This window comes from Chenopodium album, chromosome 13 (assembly GCF_948465745.1).
Source record: "Chenopodium album chromosome 13, dcCheAlbu1.1, whole genome shotgun sequence".
Taxonomy (NCBI): domain Eukaryota; kingdom Viridiplantae; phylum Streptophyta; class Magnoliopsida; order Caryophyllales; family Amaranthaceae; genus Chenopodium; species Chenopodium album.
This window is the reverse complement of record NC_137846.1, coordinates 10,898,230-10,920,498: the sequence shown is the minus strand read 5'-3', so window position 1 is coordinate 10,920,498 and position 22,269 is coordinate 10,898,230. Positions and strand designations below refer to the sequence as shown.

Below are 22,269 nucleotides of genomic sequence, written 5' to 3'. Positions count from 1 at the left end.
TAGAGAGTCACGTAAGATTTAATTTTTTTCAGCGCGTCATGTGTGATACTAAATTTTAGTGGTGGCCAATTAAATACGAGATTATTAATTTCTTTTAGAATAAAATAATTTAAATGACACGTATGCAAAATTGGCGAATGAGATTTTCCAGTTTAAATTAATTACGTAGTAAATATAAAATATTATCTTTTGATATCAGGAATTTTATCTAAATATATAACAAAATTTAACACATAAATATATGTATATAAAAAATTATTTTAAAAAATTCAAACAAACCGTGCATCACACGGGCTTCATCTAGTAACATTTATTTTTTATATATTAGTAAATTAATCAAGTCAAAATCACTATGTAAATAGTAAAAAAAGTAAAAATGTAACATTTATTAAAATACGGGGAGCAGTATGATTTTCAATGAGAAGGCATTGTATGACTTTTTGGTAAATTCTATCAATCTTTTTTTTTTTTGGTAAATACTCGTAAATCAACTATTTTATGTCGTAAGGGTGTTCGTTATTTGAATTAAAATAGAAATTCAATCCAATTCAAATTGAATTATTAATTCTAATAAGATCTGAACTTTAGATTGTATTGAATCGGATTGATCTTTTTGATCAAAAAACTGAAATATGAAAAATATATAAATAAGAATTTTTATTATTAATTATGTTAAACTATGTTTATAATTACATTAATTGTGTAAAACTATGTTTTCAATACTCATATTAATCATGTACAATTATATTTTCAAGAATTGAATTTATATAATTGTATATTTATTTTATAATTGCATTTAAGCTCGAAAAATTAGCAACTTATTTTAATTTAGATTTTCAGATCAAATCCAAATAACTGAATTTTAATTCGAATTGGATTTAATAATTGAAAATTAAAATTTATTTTGGATCGGATTAGATTTTGGCTAAATCCAAGCCGAAAACCAAACGCCATTATATGTAGTCATGATAACAATGGGGCTTGATTTTAATGAAAAAGTTGTTGATTCATGTGATAAATAAAGTTATTTATCTTAGTGATAAACTTGTTTAATTGCCTATCAAAAAAAAAAAAAAAAAAAAAAAAAAAACCTTGTATAATTGTATTTCTCGATTTTCAATTACGGTAAAAAGGTCAACATGAAATAATTCACACCATAAAATGGGTTGGGTTAGTCATTAGTGCTAAGACCTACTTTTTTTTTTTTTTTTTTTTTTTTTTTTTTTTTTTTTTTAAGAAGAAGAAGAATAGTGCTAAGACTTTTGAACTTCTTTTTTCTTTCCCTTTATACTAAAAGGTAGGAAAAATAAGTTTAGTGAAATAATGGAATAACATAAGTTTGATTGATTAAAAATAACAATCTGTCCAAAAAGGAAAAATATACTTTAATAATCCCAACTTTCGAATATTATGTAAGAATCCCAACTTTTACCTGTGTTTTATTTCTTCAATTCAGATTACCGGTTACCTATAATAAGGCTTTTTTTTTTTTTTTTTTTTGGAAACAAATTATGTGACACATGTCGCACTCTAATTGCTTCAATAATATAAAAATAAATTAATTTAAATTAAAAAACAAAAAAAAAAGGAAAAAAGAAAAAAACCAAAGACCACCAGCCACCCAACGCTGGTGGCCGCACTTCCTCAACCGACAAGACCCACACGAAAACCACCCACTTTCCGACCTACCGAAAACCCTCCTTGCACCGGAAAACCTCCTGTCACTCCTTTTAATTGCGTTTTCCGGCAATTAGAGGAGAGAGAAAGGGAGTGAGCAGCGTTTTTTAGGTGTTTTCGGGGGTGGGGGAGGTGATTTCGAGGGTTTACAGGTGGTTTCGGGGGTAAGGGGGAGGGGATGGGGACGGTTTTAGGGACGTGGGCTTTGGTTATTGGTGGTTTCGGGTTTTATGGGTAACGATTTCGGCGCAAGGGTTTGGCTATGGCTGGTTTAGGGGGTGGGGGGGAGGTAGAGAGAGCCAGTTTCGCGGGTTTATGGCGGTTTCTGGGGAGGTTTTGGGGGTTGGGGCTAGGGAGGCGGTGGTTCGGGGTTGGCTGTGAATGGAAGGGGCCACCGCCAGTGGTTGTGGGCTGCTGGTGGCTGGTTTTGATTTTTTTTTTTTTCTTTTATTTTTCAAATTTATTTTGTCTTTATTTTTTTCATTTTTTGAACCATTTACAACTTGATATGTCTCAAGTGACCTAGAATTTTAGGTCATTCATTTTTATTGACCGGTTTGGAATTGTAGAAAGAAAACAGAGGTGAAAGTTAGGGTTATTACAGAATAATTAAAAGTTGAAATTATTTAAAATAAATTAAACAAAGTTGGAAATATTAAAATGAATTTTTCCAAAAAAAAATAAAAAAAAATAGAGGTAACAAACATTGAAACATGTGTCAAGTATTTTTTTAATGCAAACATAAACACCAGGTTACAACACAAGTATTTTTAATCAATTATTATTCCCGCAAAAAAACAGGCTGTAAAAGATGTTTGGGACATATTTATCATTGCATTCAACACTTTCTCTATGTTTATGTTCCAATTTCTGAATACTCATTTGGGAATTCTGTTCATTGTTGATCTGCATTCAAATCATGGAGTATCCTAATGGTATGTCTCTAAATTTTTGCCCTTTTTATTTTCCTTTGTTTTCTTTCTTATTCTACTTATTTAAAATCCTGTTTTCCTGAAATTCAATGGGACCTAATTATTGATCAACTTTTTATTGAATTTTAGTGGGTACTGAATTATTTGTTCTGATGTTTTATGTTAATCATATTTAATTTGAATGATTTAGTAGTCATTTGCTTTTACCCGCTTTAATCAGTGATTGAGATAGCTGATTGCTTGCTTGTCCACTCAATCTAGAAATTATCCTGAGGTTCTCCCAACCTATGTGACATCTCTATTACCCGTGTTGGATCCTCGACACTCTAACATGACATTTTGACTTTTATTATAAAGCCAAAATCATGAAATATTTTCACAATATAGCCATTAGCCAAGTCAAATACTTAGGCACTTACCAGTCCAGCACGAGTACTTAACAATGGATTCAACCTAATGGTATCTTAATAAAAGTATGACATGTTTAATAATAGTCGGGCTAATCTAAATCTTGATAGTATTCACTATATGATTCTTGTGATCTTGTCAGTATGAATGTCAAAATTGAGTTGGAAATTTGTATGATGATATTTACCAAGTATAGTGCTAAATGTAAATTTTTTTTTTTTTTATTAAATCCAATTTGGACTGTCTATGCAGCTGTACAGGATAGAGATGAGAAATTCTTGACAAAAGCAATAGAGGAAGCTTACAAGGGGGTGGAATGTGGACATGGGCGCCCCTTTGGTGCTGTTATTGTTTGTAATGACGAAGTAGTGGTCAGCTGTCACAACATGGTGTCGAAATACAAAGACCCAACTGCACACGCAGAGACCACGGCTATAAGAGAGGTTAGATTACCAGCTCTGCTACACAATGGACCTCATTGCTTAGGACATTGACTAAAGCAAATTAGTGATATTTGTTTCTGACAGGTTTTATGGATTTGTATGATCAATGTGTGTCTATCTTCTGTGAATTCGTTCAACTGCATATCTTGTGCTACAATATATCCACTCAGTGTTTAAATAGAGTGGATAATTTAAAGGTTGTTGATTGCTACCATTTATCTTGAGTGTCATGACTGATGACTGAGGTTCATTTCAATAGGGCTAAGAAAATACAGCAGAGTACACGATTTGATGTTTGTGTTTACTGAATTCTGCTATGTGTTTTGTCCTCGTGAACTGTCCTGTGCTCCAACAAGCAAACATGCCTTTCAAATTGACTTCTAAACAAGTTTTGGCTTTATCACGTTTACTTGTTGCTCTTGTGCCATTTTTATCATTAGAAACTTCGTGAATTTAGTTAGTAATACAAGGGTTGATGTGCTGTATAATTCTGAAGCAGTAATCCTGTAATTGTATGCTAATTTATTGAAATTTGATCATGAATATATTATCGTTCATTAGATTTTCTACACATCTTAAGTTTCATGACGCGTGTGTTAGTAGAAGTTATACAGCATTTTGAACAACACTTTCAATCACTCAAGGCCTATTTTGAGGATTATAGTATATATATATGCATGTAACATTGTAACCTTACCAATTGTACAAATGAGAAAAAAGGGGAGACTAGATGTCCATTATATACCAGAACTTTGTTGAGTAATGCTCCAGAGACTGTACTGGAGTTAGTTTGAAATTCTGAGCCAAAAGTTTTGTTCAGTTCAAGCTTTCCGTGATACATGGACTTCGCGATCTTTAAGGATTATTGTGGTACTCTTCTCTGTGATAAGATTTGCAAGTTACAAACTTTGCAGTTTAAACTATAACATGTCAATAAATCATGATCATCAGATACTTCATTTTTTTTAATTGGATTGATTATTTCAGGCATGTAATAAGCTCGATCGAATTGAGCTGTCAGATTGTGAAATGTATGCATCTTGTGAGCCATGTTCAATGTGCTTTGGCGCTATACAGCTTTCGAGAATTAAGGTTTGTTTTAATGTCTATGAACATTACTTAATTCTGATGACTATGTCCATATTGCTGATCTTTATAGCCTGTCATATTCCAACAAACTTATTAAGTTATTATACTACAACAGAGGTTAATGTATGGTGCTAAAGCTGAAGCTGCCATAGCAATGGGCTATAAAGCTTCCATTTCTAATGCATTGAGGGGCACTGGAGTTTATCAAATGACGACTGACCTCGAGATCAAACAAGCTGATGGCAATCTAGCCATTATTGCTGAACAAGTATTTGAAAAATTTCCTAAATCCAGTGCTTAATAATTACAGCAGTCAGTCCATTTTCGAATTTGTAAAATGACTCCATTTCTCCACCAATGTGGGGATTAAGAACTTTTATTATCTTCAATGGAGATGTTCAAGAATTATACAAAAGGAGTCTTTAATGGCTTTATCTGAACTAATATAATCAACATCTTTATGTAAGCTTAGGCCTTTGTTTAGTTTACCACCACCACCACTTCCTCGTCCTATTACTACTACAACTACTAGTCTAATAGAGATGAACATAATTGAAATGGACAAAACTGAAAGGAGTTGAACTAAACTTGACTTAATTGAATAGAATTTAATAATGGAGCTAAATTGAACTTGATTGAGCTTAACAAAGTTGAATTGAAATGAAATTTTGAAATATACCATCCAAAAAACAAGGACTGATTGTTTTGAGAGTCTTGTTAATGACTCCCTCCGTCCCAAAATAACTGTTACATTCGACTTTTTATTACTGTATTTTTCTTGGTATGATTTTGACCATTAATATGTTCAATTGCTTACTAATAAAAACTACTCCCTTCGCATTATTAAAATCCAACTTTTATAACTTTTGTTAGTGTGATATTAAAGATAAATACTGTCTAAGATTTGCATCAATATACGTAAATGAAAATTTATAGAAGAAGTCTAAACAAACCTAATAATATCACATCTAACGATATTTTATTTCACTAAGTTAATTGTTACCAATAATTGAACATTTTCCCTCAATAATGCTAGAAATTGCTCAAATTTCACAAATATCATCCTTTTTTTTTTTTTTTTTTTTTTTTTTTTTTTTTTTTTACATTTTACCTTAGTAGAAGGAATTATTTTTTTTCAGTACATGAAAATTGAAGTAGCATTTTTTCATACTTGAAAACCTTTACTTGAAGTAACAGTTATCTAGTTTATATACTGCTTCTTCAAGTAGCGGTTATTGCTGTAATTTTTTTTTTAAAAAAAGTCTCCTTGAACCCATGAATAATTGAATTAATAGATTGGAAAAAAAAAAAAAAAAAAGAGATTGTATTTGTGGGATAGGGTCATTTATCAGCATTATTGAATATTGAGGATAACATTCCCAATAATTTAAGGTCCAACTACATGTTTGACAAATACTCCATTCTTGAAATATTTGTGTCAATTCCATTCCACACTTTCTCCAATATATCTGGACACTCATCTTGGAATTTTACTCATTCTTAAGCTCAATTAAATTCATGGAGGATGCTAATGGTATGTCTCTAACTTTTAGCCCTTTTTATTATTCTTCTCTAATTAATGGTATGTCTCTAACTTTTACCTATTTTGCCTGAATTAATTTTAATTTGACCTATTTGACTAGATTTTAATTGATTAAGTTATTTGTGTTCACTTTATTACTTGCACTAGTATTTTATTTTATTTCATGATCCAAAGTAAGTCGTTACTCAAACTCTATACTTTGTCTCAAGTACGTGCATCGGTGCGTATACAATTAGTATTGAACATATTACGGAGTATTGGTTAAGATCATGCTTAGTACAAATTACATAATTCATTTACTAATTAATGTCAAAATAATCTTGATTTGAATATTTATTTATTGTGATTTAACTATTTAAGCCAGTCTAATGGCAGTGGTCTTTTTTCCCTCTTATTATTTGCTCAACTTTAGGAATTTCCCCCGTCATCACCGATTTTAGCTTCTACGCATCACTTAGGCCCGTTTGGTTTGATGTAAAATGTTTTCATGCAAAATGATTTTCCCATTGTGTTCCATTTCCCTATGTTTGGTTTGTGAAGGGGCGTAAAATAATTTTTCCAATGGTGGAAAACATTTTCCTTTCCAAAACAAGAGAAGCCAAGTTTTCCTCCCTTCTCCTTATTTCCATTTTATTTTCCTCTCATCCATTCCCACATTTTTTCACTCCTATTTAATTTCTCTTTAACTTTTCTTGTAAAAACCAAACAAAAGAAAACTATCTTGCAAGTGTGGTTTTCCTTGAAAATATGTTTTTCATTAACCCCATTTGGTTTGATGTAAAACATTTTCATTATAAGGTTCCTTTCTAGTATTTGGACTGTACTCGCTCACAGCAGTTCTGTTTTCATCTTTTAGCATCACTTACTTAAATAGTAACATAAGAAGAAATCAAATCATAAACCGTTACTATAATATAGTTGTATTGTTGGACAAAGGGAATTAAGTTATTCCACCTTTTGTGTAATAGTATCCACTATATGACTTACTGCTAATTATATTGTTTCCTTCTCATATTTGGACTGTCTAAACAGCTATACAAGATAGAGATGACAAACTGTTGACAAAAGCAATTGAAGAAGCTTATAAGGGAGTTCAATGTGGACATGGGGCTCCTTTTGGTGCTGTTATTGTTTGTAATGATCAACTAATTGTCAGCTGTCACAACATGTCGCGGAAGTACAATGACCCAACTGCACACGCAGAGGTCATAGCCATAAGAGAGGTTAGATTACTAGATTCGTAGTTATTTGTGTTTGCATTAATTTGCTACATACAGAATGGAACTCATTGCTTAGGACATTGAATTATATATGTTTAGGAGAAGTTTTGATATAAAACATTATCTTTTTAGCTTTGCTATACGGTCTCTCAATATTTGTTTAGGAAAAGTTTCGATTTATTTCTTTGTGAATAAGATCGATCAACTGCATCTCTTGTACTTCAATTCTTATATTTCTTCCAGGGTTGTTGAATAGAATTGACAGTTTTGAGGTTGCTATGCATGAAGTTGTTACTGTATCTTGAATGACAAGCTAGGGCATCTTTAGGTTCCTTTTGCCTTAGAATTTGATATTATTTGAGCTTAATTTATCTCTTTTTGTTTTGTCGAAGATGCTTTAGTTAGGGAATAGGGATGGAAATTTTGATGAGATGTTTGTGCTAATTAGAATCTTCTTTGCTCCAACAAACCCAATATGCCTATAAAATAAGTTTTTGGCTTTCACATTTGCCTGTTGCACTAGTGCTGTTTCTACACCTGACACTTCTCGAATTTAGTTGCTGATTCTGTGATTAATATGCTATTTCATTCAGCATCTGTTAGCCTAATTGCTATCTTATTGCAATTTGATCAAGAAATTATAGTTTCCTCTGCACTTTCTACTTCTCTTTAAGATGTACTTGTATAAGTCTAAAACGGCCTTATGGTTATGTTATAATTCGTATCATTCTTCCATCTTGGTTGGATAATGCTGTAATAATTTAAAACTGAATTTGTGTGACAAGGGAATTCATAAACCATATTGGGCAATCCCTCTTGGTTGGCTAATGCTGTAATACTCAGGGTTCTTTTTCTGAGTATTTTGGAAATGTGTAACCATATGGTTGTACAAATTAGTGAAACGGAGACTACTAGTTGATTATGATCCAGAGCTCAGATGATTCTTTGAGGCCTCGTTTGGTACAGTTTTGATTATCAGTTCCTGGTTTAAGTTTCTGTCATCTATATCAGGCCTTGTTTCAGTTTTTTTTTTTTTCTTAAATCATTTTCGGTTGACAGTACATCTAATTAGGAGGCAATCTGTAAATTTTTTTAGTCTGCTTCAAATAAGTGTAGCCAAGTGATCCTCTGCTAGTTGTATTTGTTTTCAGTTGTGACCTCCTTTTTTGGCATCTCTCTTTGTCCCTTCTGACAAACCTGTAAAAAATATCAGTGAGCTGTTCTGACTAAAATAAGCCACAGTCGAAAAGTTCTTTGGTGTTCTATTATTCAGTCTGTAGCAGGGAGCTGAGTGCCTGAGTCCATTTTAAGAAATCACACACTTAGAAAAAAGCATGTGTGGTGAAGCACCTACATCCATTAAGGCAGTCGTCTCAACTACTTTACGTCGAGTATATAGTTATATACCTTTCAATTAGGACAAGACAGACAATGTAAAGGTAGGACACTGGATAATGATTGAGATTTGGGGCCAATTAAAAATCAAGTTTGCTTCAATTTTTCCAGCTGTATAAGTGTGCTTAATGGTCTTTGAGGCTGATACTTTTTATTATTGATTATACCAAATTTTGCACATCAAAAGTGGTGTCACGTAAAGTATATATCAGACTATGTGGATATATTAGTCACATCCAACTATTATATCCCTTGATCATCATCAAATGCTTTATACGTTTTTTATTTTTCACAACATTGGTGTTTTCAGGCATGTAATAAACTCAATCGAATTGAGTTGTCAGATTGTGAAATGTATGCGTCTTGTGAGCCATGTTCAATGTGCTTTAGCGCGATACAGATTTCAGGAATTAAGGTTTGTAGTAATGTTTATGAATACCACTTATTTCTGATGATTATCCCCAGGTTCTTGCTGATCTTTGTTCTTAATAATAATGTTTTAAACGCTTGCATTTTATTAACAGAGAGTAATGTATGGAGCAAAAGCTGACACTGCTAGAGCAATGGGTTATAAATCTCCCATTTCTGATGCATTGAGGGGCACCGGAGTTTATCAAACAGCAGCTGACCTCGAGATCAAACAAGCTGAGCATAATTTGGTTATCATCGCCGAAGAAATATTTGAGAAATTTCCTAAATCTAGTGCTTAAGAAAATAAAAATGCAGCAATAATCAATCAGTATGCTTGGATTTGCTCACATTATTCCAGGAAAACCATCTATCTGAATCTGATCCCATGAAAACACATTTTTGTAAGAAGGCATAATTAATATGGAATGATTTGTAATACTCCGTATTATTTTAGATTAAAGGTGTTATATTTATAGGACGAATTCAGTTTTTGATATCTTATTTTTCTTAATAATTACCTAAATCTTAAGTGCTAAAATGGTCAATCATCACAATTTCACAACTAGCTTAGTCTAAATCAGTAAATGACACCATAAATGGCATTGTTGGTGTTAATTTATCTTCTTTCCTACATTTACCTCCTCTTAAAATCTTAACTAGCGAGTAGCCCAGGCGTTGCCGCGGGTTGCTAGTGGGAGTATTATTTTTTTTTTTATGGATTTTGTATTGCAATTGTCTTTGTGTAGGCAATTTTATTATTTTTTTTTTTTAGTGAATAAAGAGTCAAGTTGTCAAAGTAATTTAGTACCCGCCTTAAATCATTAATACGGACAATGTCTGCCTACTTGTCTTTTTTTTTTTTTTCATTGAATGAATGTGTGTGTTATATATGTATATATTCATATTTGTAACATGCTTGATAATTGGCTTAGATGGTTTTAAAGTCAATTTTGTTATAAGTGGTTCTCGTGACATGGCATCATAAAATGTTTGTGAAGTGACATAGCGTAATTTGGAGGAGTTTACGTGGCATTGTGATGTTTTTATAAACGCCTTTTAATATATTAGTATAGATATGCGTATAGACAACACCATTTTGAGGATTACTTAACAATAAGAAAATACAAGTTTATCACCTTGATAAACAAATGATAAAAGTGTAAAATATTAACAACTTTTTGTTAAAATTGGGTGCAATAATTGTTGATATAATTACAAAAATGTCATTGTGGGTAGACTTTTTTTGTTGAGTTATTTACCATTTTGCTATTTGATAAATAAATTTTGTTTATCAAGATGATAATGAGCCCTTCCTCCACAATTTGATTATCTATAAAGCACTGGCGGAGGGAGAGGGGGATAAGGGGGAACAACTGTCACCCCACTTAAAAAAAATTATATTAGCGAAATTAGATTTTTAATCTATAAGTTTAATTGTTTAAATAATTAAATCCCAATTTCTAACTGTTTGAGTGATACTATTTTATATGTATAGTTTGTATCACTTGAGTTGTTTTGTTAACATTTAAATTTCTCACACTTGTTTTAAATAGAATTATTGAAATTTGTTATTTTGCTAGAATGTTACGGTTGTTCAAATGTTAACTTGTTGATTGTGTTAAGTTGTTTGATAATTTAATTGAATTATTGATTCAAAATTTTCAATTTAATTAAGACAAAATGTCAAGTGTTCCTTTAATTCAAACAAGTCCAATGCAACTACAAAACTACACAAGCAATCTTTGACAATTCACATTTAAATGAATGAAATCCCAAGGAAATTAAATGATCTTCTTAACTCAAGAAAATGATTTGAAAATAAGTACTGATGAAGAATTGATATGTGATGTTGAGTTTCTTCCTCATGATCTGAGAGAAATAATAATGAACATAATGGATTATCTCCTAAATTAAAGAAATACGGTGATGAGAGCTTATATTTTTTAATAAAAAACTTTCCAATCAAAAAGCTAGCCATAACTTTCTTTGAACAAAAGTGCTTGATTTATGTAATTTTTATTATTTTGGATTATATGACTAAGTATTTTGGATAATAATTATTTAACTATTTTTGGGTCAAGTAATTTTTTTAAACTTTTTTTGTCAAATGATGTGATACCTTTTTGTCCGTCTGATTTAAAAATTCTAATTCCGCCATTATTTAAAGTTACATTGACTTAGGGCATGGCGGCATGGATGCCTAACATCCTTCGTACTCAAAATGTCCTTGACCAAAGCATAGCCAGTGGATTTCCTATCATTAGAATTTCTTACTATCAATCAATCAAACACTTGATTCCAAACATAAAACCTTTAGCATAAGAGAAGGTGTTGGTGCAGCTTGCCGCACCCAATATTTCGTGCGGCAACAAACATCCCAGCAACAACAAACTCAACAATCATCCCAACAACAACAATCACAAGCTATGCGAGATACAATATAGCGGTCAGAAACTCGTCAAGATCAAATACGTCACCCATGGCGAAAGAGAGAGACAGTTTAATAGAATTGAAGAGGATGGAGAGGAGAGAGAAAATAAGGATTGTTAGTTATATATGTCCATATTTTATGCTTGATAATTGCTTGAGATTCTCGGATTTTTTAAAAATACCCAAAAAATCGAATTGGGGCTTTTTTGTATGATTTATAATTGTTGATAATGATTGTCCCATGGGATTGTGTGATGAATTGTGAGTGTTTTGATAACAAATGCATGCATTTTGGTTGAGAAATGAGCAAGTTATATTATACCCATGAACTTAGTACGGAACCTTCAATGGAGGTTCCTCCATGTTGACCTATTAATTTTTAATTTTTTTTTAAAAAATAATTTTTTTTAAAAAAAAATTTAATTTTTGGGAAATTGTTCCATGTACCCCTGAGGTTTTAAAAAATGCACCGTATACCCTTGAAAACTTTTAAATGCACCGTGTGTCCTTGAGGTTTGTATAAAATTGCATCAAATACCCTTAGACTCACAATAAATGTTAATTTTGTTAAATTGAGACTCTCTAAGCACCAAATTATTACAATTTAATGTTACTTTAATGTTAAATCATTTAAGTATAAGTAAACTTAATTAATAAAGCAAATTCTAACACCCAAAAATTTAGGATTTAGAATGATCAACAGAGCTTAAATTTTGATTTAATTTATGCTTTTAGGCAGTTTTACTACATAAATATAAAGTACTAAAAGTGAGTCAGTGTGTGGGCATGATTTTAGTTTGATAAGTCAATGATATGTGCATTTGTTAGAGGATTAGGGTTATTTGGTGCATTTATTTACAAACGTTAGGGGTACATGGTGCATTTGAAAGTTTTCAAGGGTACATGGTGCATTTTTTAAAAACTTAGGGGTACACGGAACAATTTCCCTTAATTTTTTTTATTTTTTTATTTTAGAGGATACATACAATTTGATTGAGGATATGTACTATGTTACAGAACCTGTATAGTTCGTTAGAGGATATGTACAGTTTGGTAGAGGATACGTATAATTTGTTGGAAGATATATATTATTCGATAGAGGATATGTAATATGTTAGAAAATATGTACATTTAATTAGTGGATATATAGTTTTTGATATAGGATATGTAAATTTTATTGGAGGATATGAATTATTTTATGGAGGATATGTACAGTTTGTTAGAGGATATGAATTATTTGATGTAAGATATATACAATTTCTTAGAGGATATATTTTTTTAAATAGAGGATTAGATATGTATAATTTATTAGATGATGTAAGAATATATATTATTTGATAGAGGATATGTACTGTGTTAGAAAATATGTATATTTCATTAGAGGATATATATAATTTGATATAAAATATGTAAAGTTTATTGGAGGATATGAATTATTTGATGGAGGATAAGTACAGTTTGTTAGAGGATATGAATTATTTGATGAAGGATACGTACAATTTGTTAGAGAATATGTTTTATTTAATAGAGGATATGTATAATTTATTGGAGGATATAAATTATTTGATGGAGGATATGTATAATTTGTTGAAGGATATGTATTATTTAATAGAGGATATGTACAATTTGTTGGATGATATGTATTATTTGATGGAGGATATGTATAGTTTGTTAGATGATATGTACGTAGTAATTGATGGAGGATATGTACAGTCTATTAGAGGATATGTATTACTTGATAGAGAATAGGTACAATTTGTTGATAATATGTGGTATTTGATAGAGAATACGTATAACTTGTTGGAGGATATGTGTTATTTGATAGAGGATACATACAATTTGTTGAAGGTTATATATTATTTGAGGGAGGATATGCACAATTTATATATGATATGTATTGTTTAATAGATGGTATGTACGATTTGTTGAAGGATATGTATAATTTGATAGAGGATATGAACAGTTTGTAACAGAATATGTAGCATATGATAGAGGATATGTGCAATTTATTAAATGATATATTTTATTTGACAGAGGACATGTACAACTTGTTAGAGAATATGTGCAACTTTTTGAAGGATATGTATTATTAAATGGATGATATGTACAATTTATTAGAGGATATATATTATTTGATGGAGGATATGTATGTATAATTTGTTAGATGTTATATATTATTTGATAGAGGATATGTAAATTTTGTTGGATGATATGTATTAATTGATGCAAACCAAAAATACAAAGTTAATTAATTAAAATAATATTGAAAAAATTGGAAAAAAAAAAAAGAAGAAGAGGATTTTATTTTGAAGGAGAATTGATATAGTATTTTTTTTAATTAATAAAAAAAAATAAAAAAAAAGGTTGCTTGATCCCTTGACAGGGACATGTCGTTGGGCACATACACTCTTCACCTTGACAAAGGTATGTATGTGTGGCATAGCTTGTTGGGTTCCTCCCCCTTACCTCTCCCTTGCAATTCACTAAAGTTGCAACGTTTCCCTTTAATTTATCGCCGAGGTAATAGAGGAGATATCATCCATCGTATAGATAATATTATAGACACAATACATGATATCATTTAACTTATGGAGGATATCATCCAACTTATTGATGATATCATCCAATTTATAGATGATATAATCTACATAATAGAATTTATTTTATAAAAATAATTAAAAGGTCAACAATGGCGGAACCACCATTGAAGGTCCCGTGCTAAGCTCATGGGTATAACATAACATGCTCATTTTTCAACCAAAATACATGCATTTGTTATCAAAACACTCACAATTCAACATATAATCACATAGGACAATCAATTTCAACAATTCTATATCACACATGAAAGCCCCAAATCGATTTTTTTGGGCATTTTTCGAAAAATCTGAGAATCTCAATCAATTATCAAGCCAATTCAAGCATAAATCATGGATAAATATAATCAACAATCTTTATTTTCTATGTCCTCTCCATCCTCTTCAATTCAAGCATAAATTATGGACAAATAAAATAGAGGAATTTAGCAGAAAGTTAAGGAGATAGAAAATAGGGGTGGGTTAAAAGTGAAGAAGGAGAGAGAAAGTGAAGTAAGATTGAGTGGGAGTATTGTTGGTAATGGTGAGTGGAAATGAGGGTGTGAGAAGTTTGTATTGCGGTATTGTCGTACAAATAATAGTTGGACTGACGAAATGTTTGGTCAGATTTGACTGACCCAATAGTTTGTGTTAGTATAAATCCATTTTCAAATTAAAAACTAAGATTAAATTAACTACCACAACACTGCCATTCATAATATAGTGCAAAAATAACACAATTAACCAGAAAAATCCTTCATCTCCACTATTATTGCTTTCCTAATATATAAAAACTAATTATTGGCCCGCGCGATGCCCCGGTACATCGTAAATTAATAAGTTTGATCAAAATTAGTGAAAAAGGTTAATGTTGAACAATATTAATAAGTGTGTGAAAATATAAAAATCTATATTATCTTCCATCAACATATAAAATATGTCAAATTTAAATATAGAGGTTATATTAATAAAGAGTTTTAATTTTAAAATAAATTATATATTATTATAGAGGATTAAAGTTACACCAAAAAAGAATTTTTTAAATTAATTACACATTTTTACAATTTAGTACGGTGAGCGAAGGGTGATACTCATAAGATGACACATGACAGACATGACGCACATGTGGAACCAAATACTTCCTCCGTTCTATTAATATTGCAACAAGGATGAAATCACGCATCCCAAAGCACATTTTATATGCTAAATATCTATTATTGTGTAAGAGTAAAAATTATAAAAAGTTGATATTGTGAAAGTATTTTATGAGACGAATCCAACTAGATCCCACATGACTATATTTTGCTTAACGTATAAATCGTATTATATGGTCAAACAAGAGTGATGAATAATGCAAAAAGTCCATTGTTACAATATTAATAGAACGGAGGAAGTAATAAATAAAGGTGACACATGGCGTTAGCATGTTGTCCCTGTGAATTTTAATAATAATATAAATACATCAAGCTTTAATGCACATAAATGTATTCACAAACACAATAAGTACCAAAAGTCGTGATGATAAATAAAGTATGACCAAAAAAAATTTGTTATTATGCAAAATAAGATTATTGCAAGTCGATTATTACAAAACACATCTTAGGTAAAACTAAAGATATAGAGAGAGAAAGATCACTTTCTCTTTTATGTATCTAAATTTCTCAAATGCAACAAATTGGAATTATATTGTAGAAACCAAAATTGAAATTTGTAACCTATGGTAGTCCACCATCAAAACTTGTGCCAACGATACCAAGATTTGCATTGGCAATATTGCCATCTTCTTTTCCAAATTTACCACCTCTAGATTGTTCCTTTTTCCTTAACTTCCAACACGTATATTTGATATGTCCTTTGGCGTGACAATAGTTAAAAACATTATGCATATTAACATTCTTGCCACTATCAGGTGTTTCATTTTCCAAAAATTTATCTTTAACAACCAAAACATCATTTTGAGGAGTACCTGACTTAAGAATTTGACTATCTTTTATGTCTCTTTGGATAAGGGCATTAATAACATCATTCACGCTCAAAATGTTCTTACTACGTATCATGGTATCACGAAATTGTTTGTATGATGGTGGCAAAGAGCACAACAACTTAATAGCCAAATCTTCATCATCCATCGATACATTGATTTTTTGTAAATCCGTTAATATAGAAAAAAAACTCATCTAAATGAGGCTTAAGGGAGTTACCTTCTTCCAAACGTAGATCATGAAGTCTACTTTTGAGGATTAGACGGTTGGTAATGCTCTTTGTCATGTATAAGGACTCTAACTTCATCCACAAACCTAGTGTAGAAGTTTCATCGGCAACTTCTCTCAGAATTTCATTAGAGAGACAAAGTTGTATAGTTGAAAGAGCCTTCAAATCAATCTCCTCCCACTCCTCCATGGTCATAGTCTTCGGCTTCTTAGAAACACCATCAAGAGCCTTGTAATAACCGTCATGAACCAAGATAGCCTTCATCTTCAATTTCCATATAGCAAAATTGACTGATCTATCATACTTTTCGATATCAAATTTTGTTGTTGACACGATGACAACTCAAGATTTGTGAAAATGAAACCACAATTTATTAACTTGAACTTCTCTTTGATATCAATTTTTATTTTGAAAGATAGTTTTAGTGTTTGAAACTAACAAAACAAAGACAACAAGAAAACTTATATTGATAAGAGTAGGAGGGCGAGGGTAAAAATACAAGGATTTACATGGTTTAGTCAATTTGACTCATTCCATGAGTAAAGAGATCAAGGCCAGGGCTTCCCCTAAATTTAATTTCGGCTTTTCTCTTCTTTGCTAGATTAAAGTCATAATTATAATTTTGACAATCCATTTTTTTTCTCATAAACCAGAAATAAAAAATCTTTGCCTTTTCTTTATAAGAAAAAATAGTATATTTCCTTTTTACCATGATTTATGGCCATATAGGGAGAACAAATAAAATCAATTTCTTAAGGTAAGCTTGGGACTTAATTGGGCTTTGCGAAACTGAATTAAAACAATATGGAGTATTTTTGAAATGTACCTCTAAAAAAACAAGGACTAATTTAATTAAAGTCCTATTGATTACTCTCTCCACCCCATAATAAATTCTACATTTGACTTTTTATTGTTTTTGTAGTATGATTTGGACTATTAATAATTTTTTTGAGGGAAATTAATATCTTTAACTACTTATTAATAAAAATTAATGAAAAGTAAATATTTTATAAACCATATCGAAAAAAGCTAATAATATCACATTGAATGATATTTCATTTTATAAACCATATTTCATTTTTATTTCACTTCAACATGTTAAACATTGCCAATAATTGGATGCTTTCCCTCAATAATATTGCTAGACAATGCTCCAATTTCACGCATACGGTCCTTTTTTTTAAAAGCATTTTTCCAATCCACCATCTACATCAACACTTAGGGAATTTTTTTTCCCAAATTGACAATAGATTAAAGTAGCGATTATCAATCTTGAAAACCACTATTTAAATAGTTTCCAGGTAAAGTTTTTTTTTTTTTTTTTTTTTTTTTTTTTTTTTTTTTGTGACAATAGCAAAAGAACAACAAACTAAGAACAGGTAGACAAAGTAAGACGACATTTTCTAGCCATGTCGTTAGCCCGTTGTACCTGTTCTCTTGGCACCTTTAAAATCGCACACCTCAGAAAGGTGGCCCCTACTTCCCTGATTTCCTTAATCAGCCAAGTTATCGAAACATCCTTACCAAGGTTATCTTGCAGATTGTTAAGGAGGGAAATAGAGTCAGAAAGCAGAAGGATACCTTGCTTCCCTTGTGCTTTTGCCTATTTCATTCTTCAAGGCATGCCCACGCTTCACACTGGACCACAGATGAGGCCGCTCCACATTTTCCCCCTTCGTCCGACGAAGTATTCCCAACGACTGCCCACCCAACCCCTGCCCTCGAAGTCCTCTTATCCCAAGAACCATCTGCTTCCACAATGAAGTTGTCATAATCAGTCTTTTCTCTTCCCAGCTGCACATGATTAAAACCTGGGGGAATGACTGGGTCAATGCTTCTCATCACCCTGTTAGAATTGTCTTGATAACTATTATGGGTGAAGACCTCGTGGTCTTGCATTGCTTGGTTTATGAGTTCCGCAACCAAACTAGCATTCCCATTCGCATTCTTGAAACATGTAGCATTTCTTGATTTCCACATACCCCATAAAGTTGCTATGAACAAAGCACTACGAGTACCATACTTACCATCCTCGCTATGAAAGAGCAGGATATAGCTCTGGATCCACTTCCTCAGAGAACTGGAACCAGTAGAATCATGGCTAATGGAAAGAGGGGAATTTCCCCACACTTCCCTTGCCAGAGAGCAAAAACGGAAGAGATGTTGGCTGTCTTCCGGATCAGAGCCACAAAAGTCACAAATTTCATCGACTTGTAATCCTCTTCTTGCTAGGTTGACCTTAACAGCAATACTATCATGGAAGAGTCTCCATAGGAAGAGTTTCCATTTTGATTGGATGTCTATTCTCCAAATCAGCTTTACGAACTCTTGGTCTCTGATAGAAAAAGAAGATCGATTTAACCCCGCATCCTTCAAGAGATAGTAGTAACCTGTTTTTACCGTGTATCTCCCTGACGGGTGAAATTTCCAATAGACGAATTCGTCATCTCCTTTATGCGGGAGTTCCATAGACAAGATAGACTTTGCACTATTCCAATCAAAATAGCTCCTCACCTTTCCTGCATCCCAAGACCCTGTGTTTCGATCAATAAAGTCCTCCACCTTCCAACCTTAAGCCGCTCCCAAGGTTTGATTAGAATTTACCACTGGTACTTCTCCTTCCACCCAAGGCATACTAATGGCCTTAACCTCTTTCCCATTACCAATTTTCCATGCAAACCCATCCTTAAAAACCCGAGAAACTCTTTGAAGACTTGATCTTCCCAAGGATGGGTTTCCCATCCTTACAAAAGGCCTAGCCATGCTACATACCCACAAGATTTTAACCCTCCATGTACACTTGAGAGCAGAAGTTGAGGTAAGTTAGAGATGAAAGAAGACAAACTTTTTTTAAAAAAAAAAAATAATAATAATAAGGATTGTTTTAACTTAAAACACCAAAAAAAAAAATAAAAAAAAAAATTGTCTTTTACCACGCAATTCAAACAAATAAAGTTTTTATTTTACTACCAAAAAGAAAAATTAAAAGTTGGAATTGCCATCACTTATCAATATAGATTGAATTCTTTAGCGGGGCCTAGACTTTAAAGTTTCCCTCTAATTCCATCTTCAAATCCAATATTTTCTCCCCTTACATCAATTCACAAACCAAATCAATCTCGGTTACTCTCTTCTTAGGTCTTAATCCCATAAATTGAAGCTTAATAATTTGATCATTTATCATGTTTAAATTGATGTATTAGTTAACCAACAATTTTCAAAAAAATAAATAAATAAATGCAAATGTTTAGTTGGCTGTAAAGATTTTTAGTGTTGAACTATTTTGATTAGATTAAGCTTACCACGTGCTAACTAACATATAACTGAGCTATTACCTCATAATTAATTATTTTAAAAAGTTTAAATAATAATTAATTAGCTTGTGAGGGAGAATTTGTTTTTTTTTGCTTGGCGGATTGCGGATAAACTCGTTTCATGGATAAAGATTTGTGTGGAATCGAAAAAGAGGTTAATCCTTTTATTACAATCAGATTAATTAGACGGAAAATGTTGTTCACAGCTACAATAGATTGATACACCCCTTTGTCAAAAAAGGCCGTAAATCACAGCGATATGAAAGAGAGTATTAAAAATATGCAATAACTACTAGAAAACATTCAATTTTTGGCGTATAGGTTTCGATGGACACAAAAATTCGTGGATTTAATTTCCATCGAACATCCCTTAGAAATTTCCGACGGAATTTAAATCCATCAAAAAATATAATTTTTTAGTCGGAAAATTGCAACAGATTTTAAGTCCCTTGTCGGGAGAATTATCGTCAAAATAAAAATAAAAAACAAACCCAAAATAAAGTTTAGTACACCAACCTTAATTAAGAATTTGTGAAAGATTAAAAAAAAAAAAAAGTAATGTAAGTGCATTTAGTGTTTAATAAATTTTGAATAAATTTTTTTTTTTTTTACTTCGTAGTACTAATGAGGTTAGTGTGGAAGATAAATAATAAAATGTATCGAATCCTAATAAAAAAAATTATTTAATTAATAACCAATGAAAAATACATGTGTTGGGATTAATCGCCAAGGGAGCACCTAGTCTTGAAAATACAAGGTCATTGTAGTGATAAACAAATTCGGTTTATCAGATGACATTTTCATAAATAAATGGAGATTTTAGATTTTAACATCACATAAAAACCCGAAAATGGTTTTTAACACCCCCATAAAAAAATAAAAAATAAAAAAATTATTTTAACACCAGACTAATTTCCAAAAAAAATGGGTATTACCACCACTTAACGGTTTCCGTCCAAAAATTCCGTTAACTGTGGTCCACATTGACACGTGTCACCATTTTATTTGTTTTTTTAAAAAATTAAAAATAAAAAACCTAAAACTACCCCAGCCACCACCACCGCCCTCCCCCAACCCACCATTGCCCCACCACTGGCGATGCACTCTCACCCCCAACCCACCTGAATCCCCCCTATCCCGCAACCGTTTCGCCCCCAAAAACCACCAAACCCAAAACCCTCCTTCCCCAAAACAACGACGAATCTGGCTACAAATGGCCGAAATCGGCCGGTTAAGGCCACTTAGCCCCAAAACCGATCGATTTCGTCCATTTGTGGCCGGATTCATGGCCGTTTTGGGGAAGGAGGGTTTTGGGTTTGGTGGTTTTTGGGGACGAAACGGTTGCGGGAAAAGGAGGGGGAGGGTTCAGGTGGGTTGGGGGTGCGGGTGTGTTGCCGGTGGTGGGTTCGGGGAGGGCAGTGGTGAGTTGGGGGAGGGCGGTGGTGGCGCGGTGATAGGGCTGGGGTGGCTGGGGTAGTTTTAGGTTTGTTATTTATTTATTATTTTTTTTTTAGGCAATAATAAAGCGACACGTGGTTTTATGGCCCTACTTAACGGATCTCTTAACGGAATCAATTAAGTGGTGGTAAAATCCATTTTTTGGAATTTTGTCTGGTGTTAAAATAATTTTTTTTATGGGGGGTGTTAAAAACCATTTCCGGGTTTTTTGTGTGGTGTTAAAATCTAAAATTTCCTTAATAAATCAACAACTTTGTCATTAATTCTTGTTCGATTTTATTAAACCTATTTTATTTGGCGTTAATTGTCAATTGTAGATGTCGTGTGACTTTAATTAATGAAATAGAGTGTCCTTTGGGACTACTTTCAAAACAACCAAAAAAAATAGCCTTAAACTAATAAAGAGAGAAATAAAACCCGATTTGTAGTTATATCCCAAAAATTGAATAGAAAAATTCTCTAATAGAGAGAATGAACATTTAATATTTAAAAAAAGAAAATGAAAAAGAAAAGGAGGAAAACAAGAGATTAGGGGCTTACCATCAACGAAAAGGATAAAATCATCACAAAGTCTTATATGTAACTGGCCACACGGCGTAGCCATCCAATATATGAGTTACTTCGTTAGTATAATAGGGGTTACTTAGTTAGTGTTAAAGGGGTTACTTCGTCAGTGTTATATGAGGTTACTCGGTCAGTGTAACAGGGGTTACTTAGTCAGTGTTATAGGGGTTACTTTAATATTTTATAAGCGACCACACGGTGTGGCCAACCACACACAAGACGGGCCGTAAAATCATAAAATACAAGTTAATCTTTATAATTATCAAATTTTATCAATCTAGTGACAATATTGTAAATAAGTGTATTTTTTTTAAACAGTTTAGGCCCTGTTCTCTTCACCTTAAAAAAATAATATTAAGTAAAAATAATTTCAGTTCAGTAAAAATAATTTCAGTTCAGTAAAATTAATTTCAGTTCAGTAAAAATAAGTTCAGTTCAGTAAAATTCAGTTTTCTTAAAGAAGAATTATAACGAAAATCAGTAAAAATAATTTCAATTCAGCAAAAATAATTTCATTTCAGTAAAATTAATTTAAGTTCAGTAAAAATAATTTAAGTTCAGCAAATATAATTTTATTTCAGTAAAAATAATTTCAGTT

General features: G+C 31.8%; 2 protein-coding genes across 2 annotated transcripts; both read left to right on the top strand.

The window, feature by feature from the left end:
- Window positions 1-2,431: 2,431 nt before the first annotated feature.
- Window positions 2,432-4,983, top strand: LOC145576288 (guanosine deaminase-like). The gene is made up of 4 exons (XM_081634067.1): window positions 2,432-2,612; window positions 3,270-3,460; window positions 4,448-4,552; window positions 4,665-4,983. The coding sequence occupies exons 1-4, from the start codon at window positions 2,597-2,599 to the stop codon at window positions 4,848-4,850; spliced, it is 498 nt and encodes a 165-aa protein (XP_081490193.1). The 5' UTR covers window positions 2,432-2,596; the 3' UTR covers window positions 4,851-4,983.
- Window positions 4,984-5,944: 961 nt separating this feature from the next.
- Window positions 5,945-9,604, top strand: LOC145576287 (guanosine deaminase-like). The gene is made up of 4 exons (XM_081634066.1): window positions 5,945-6,083; window positions 7,125-7,315; window positions 9,018-9,122; window positions 9,232-9,604. The coding sequence occupies exons 1-4, from the start codon at window positions 6,068-6,070 to the stop codon at window positions 9,415-9,417; spliced, it is 498 nt and encodes a 165-aa protein (XP_081490192.1). The 5' UTR covers window positions 5,945-6,067; the 3' UTR covers window positions 9,418-9,604.
- The last annotated feature ends 12,665 nt before the right edge of the window (window positions 9,605-22,269 follow it).

Coding starts and splice junctions, on each gene's coding strand:
- LOC145576287 (XM_081634066.1), top strand. Junction 7,316..9,017: donor AGGTCATAGCCATAAGAGAG/GTTAGATTACTA, acceptor TGGTGTTTTCAG/GCATGTAATAAACTCAATCG. Junction 9,123..9,231: donor TACAGATTTCAGGAATTAAG/GTTTGTAGTAAT, acceptor TTTTATTAACAG/AGAGTAATGTATGGAGCAAA.
- LOC145576288 (XM_081634067.1), top strand. Junction 3,461..4,447: donor AGACCACGGCTATAAGAGAG/GTTAGATTACCA, acceptor TGATTATTTCAG/GCATGTAATAAGCTCGATCG. Junction 4,553..4,664: donor TACAGCTTTCGAGAATTAAG/GTTTGTTTTAAT, acceptor ATACTACAACAG/AGGTTAATGTATGGTGCTAA.